This window comes from Chrysochloris asiatica, unplaced genomic scaffold (assembly GCF_000296735.1).
Source record: "Chrysochloris asiatica unplaced genomic scaffold, ChrAsi1.0 scaffold00040, whole genome shotgun sequence".
In the NCBI taxonomy this organism is placed as follows: Eukaryota; Metazoa; Chordata; class Mammalia; order Afrosoricida; family Chrysochloridae; genus Chrysochloris; species Chrysochloris asiatica.
In genome coordinates, this window is record NW_006408558.1 from 22201199 (window position 1) to 22204751 (window position 3553).

General features: G+C 45.6%; 1 protein-coding gene across 1 annotated transcript in view; it reads right to left on the minus strand.

Moving 5' to 3' along the window:
- Positions 1 to 3274: 3274 nt before the first annotated feature.
- Positions 3275 to 3553, minus strand: part of LOC102831201 (HRAS-like suppressor 3-like) — a 32918-nt gene continuing 32639 nt past the window's right edge. Inside the window, exon 4 of the mRNA XM_006861097.1 lies at positions 3275 to 3376. Within this exon, the coding sequence (XP_006861159.1) occupies positions 3275 to 3376 (102 nt within the window). The remainder of the gene's footprint in view (positions 3377 to 3553) is intronic.

Genomic DNA, 3553 nt, shown 5'->3' on the forward strand with positions numbered 1-3553 from the left:
AGGGGAACGCTACAAAGGCACAAAGTGACTGTTTTACAAGCTTTCAAGAGGGAATCTAGTTTCTTTTCAGTGGGTGAGGGGGAATAAATAAATAAATAAATGAGGAACCTGTCCTGAGGGATCAAAAGGAGGCATCAGCTGAGAGGAGCTGAGAGAGCTGGCCTGCATGGAAGAAGAAAGGCTTTGCCTACAAACTTCCTGGTCCTGATCCTGAGTTCTAGCCTGTTGATCCTGATCTCAAGTTGTAAATTGTTACTTCCTGTTGATCCTGATCTCAAGTTGTAAATTGTTACTTCCTTAATAAACCACTTAATTTTACATTGTTGTTGTTGTTAAGTGCCATTGGTTCTGATGCATAGTGACCCTGTATGGAGTTTCCAAGGAGCAGCCAGCAAGCTTGAACCACCGACTTGGCGGTTCAAACAGACTTTGCAGTCTGGCAGAACCCTCAGTCCATGGCTAACAGTCCCAGCCTGCCCTTCCCCATGGCCTGACCTACAACAGCCAGCCTGGGGGGGTGGGGCACACGATGGATCCATAGGATAAGTACTGGACTGCGAACCAACAAGGTATGTAGTTCAAGCCCACCAACCACTCCATAGGAGAAAGATGAGGCTTTCTTTTCCTGTAAAGATTTACAGCCTCAGAAATCCTATACAGGGTGGCTATGACTTGGAACCAACTTGATGACACTTAAGAACAACAAACCAGCCTTGATGGTTGGTAAGTGCCACACCAGGAATAAAATTCCTTATAAAAGCAAAAAGCCTCGTTTCTCCCATGGAGCAGCTGGAGGATTCAAACTGCTGACCTGATGACTAACAGCCCCAAACATAAGCCCCTAAGATACCAGGACTTGTTAATTACTAGGTTACTGTTGCTGAGTACTATTGAGTCACTTCCAACTCATAGTGACCCTGTATAGGGTTTCCAAGAAGTGACCGGTGGGTTTGAACAGCCAACCCTGCAGTTATCAGGCCAGCATTTATCCTACAGGGCCACACCAGGCCTCCCCCTTTGATTACTGTAAGACTTGTAATACTGCTAATCTGTCCTTTTGTCACATTTAGTAAATGTGGTGGCTCAGGGTGCAGTTACTCCCATTAAAATGGGTGAGGTCTTTGTCGTGCTGTAACACACACCTGCTGTCTCTGGAATGGGAGAGAGCTATCTGTTAGTTAAACCAGCAAGATGATTCTGGTTTTTATAACTTGTGCCCTTCCCCTGATTACGCCATGTCATATTCGAGCTTCTCATCTTCACAGCACCCCAAGTCAGCAGGAAGCAGTGAGACAGAAGCGATACCTGTTTCCCAAGACTAAGCAATGAACAACAATAGGAGGGATTGAAACAGGGGTACTGTGATGGTTTTGCTTAGCCCAAAATAAAATAGAGCCCAAATAGCCATCTTAGAGCGCAACTATAGTTAACATTTAATTCCCTCCCTAACTATATTCCATAATTAATCACTCCTTTTTAATCTTCAAAGCAGAATTTGTGACCCAAACAAGAGGGACAACCCTCCTCCCAGGAACAAAGATTAAATCAGCAAATAGGGTTGAAACAGTCACTATATGCCCAGGATGCCAACACCCTAACAACTGAAATAAAAAAAACAATATAACAATGCCTGACCTATAGCTCTGGGATCCTGATTTGCTTTCCTCTTATGAGCCCCAGGTGGCCCTCCAGTCAGGGGCACAGAGCTGAGAGAGTCCCACTCCCCTGTTCGCATGTGTATCGATACTCAATAAATCCTCTGCTCTTTGCTCTGAGCCCTATCTCTGAGTATTGAAGGTCAACAGCAGGTGACTAAAACTTCTTTGTGCTACAAACCTGCTAACACCCTAGTTCTAGCCCATGAAATTGATTTCAGACTTCTGGATTCCAGAGCATTTCTGCTTCTTTCAAGCACTAAGTTTGAGGTCATGGCAACCTCAATAAACTATTATAGTGGGGAACCCACCTCTGCCATCTATTAGCTATATGATCTTGGACAGTGACTTCACCTCTCCTCTCCCCAGTTGCCCCATCTGTAAATAAGGGTTGTATCTCCCACTCCTTCATGGTGAAACCTGAGCAGTTTGTGAAGGTGCCTGGTCAAGTACCAGCCCAGTCCTCCACTCACAATTGTTGGTTTCCAGTTCACATCGTCAAGGGCAGGGCCACTATAGCTGAATTTGTCTCCTCTTGCTTCTCCCAACTTTTCTCTGAAGTGAAATAGGTATTTTGAAGCAAGAAAAAGAGAGCTTAGATTCAAATCCTTTCTGTTACAAAAAGATGTGGATCGCTAGGGTGCCATATTTCAGAGACAAAGGTGAGAGCTCAGAATTCTGGCAAATCTATCCTGGTCCAAGGTCCAAGCAAACGAGGTGGCACTGGAGAGTGGATAATGCCCAGCTCAGCCCCTCCAGTGGCAGGGATGTCGATCCTGGGCACAGCCACTCTCCTAAGACCACGCTTGTACCATGTGACCCAGACGCCGTCAGACAAAGCTGATTGGCCTAGACCACTTGACCCAAGAGCAGCCAATCAATAGATATCATCAAGGTATGATGAGCTAAGCTGATGAGAGTCTTGCAGGAACTTGAAATGGGCACACAGAGAGCTACAGGCAGTGGAGGGCTGAGCCTATCAGATGCCGACGAGAAGCTGAGAGAGGGGTACAGAATGAGAGGCGACTTGAGAGGTCCAGAAGCATTGAGGAAACAGGTGTGCTGAGCAGGTAGAAGCTACAAGAAAAGATGTAAAGAGCAAAGGGAAATAAGGGAGATTTCGCATATACTGAGTTTCCTTCTTGGCAGAGGATCTTTGTTTAATAGTCCACTGAACACCTACATCTACAGACATGTTGGTAAGGTGTCAGGAGCAATGTTGAATCCAGTTTCAGACTGATGTTTCCCATTCTTGTGTAACAATCAGATTTACTCTGCCCCCACATGTATCCCCCACAACTATATATGGCCAAATACTTGAGATACCTGAAGTTCCTACAATAAAAAGAACCCAAAGAATACAGCCATCAAAGAGCCAGTGAGGGAAAATCACAGCTAGGCCAGGGCACCACCTAGTGTCACCAGGAAGAGAGTTTCCTCTGGGCAGTGCTTGCTGCAATCCCCTGATAAATGCCTTCCTTACAGAGCTTTATTTTATTCTGTGAAAATAAGCCTTGTTATAAAGCAGAATGGAATCCACACACCAAACCCCAAGCTCGCTAGCAAACTAGGATTCCCTTCAGTTAGAATGGCACTGCCAACAGGGCAGTCTCTTCAAACTATTGTTTTTGCCGCTTGTTTCTTGACAACATGACTCCGATGAGGCCCACAGCAGCCATGCCCACTCCCGCGATGCCGGCCATCATGACAGCATCTCTGACCTGCAAAGAAAAGAGATGGGTCTGAATCGATCTCAGAAACCTGAACAAAAGCTCTACATTTGATCCAAACCCATTACCCATCATATGTCGATTCTGATCCTACAGGATAGACTAGAGCTGCCTCATAGTGCTTCCAAGACTATAATCTCTACAGAAGCCAACTGCCTCGTCTTTCTC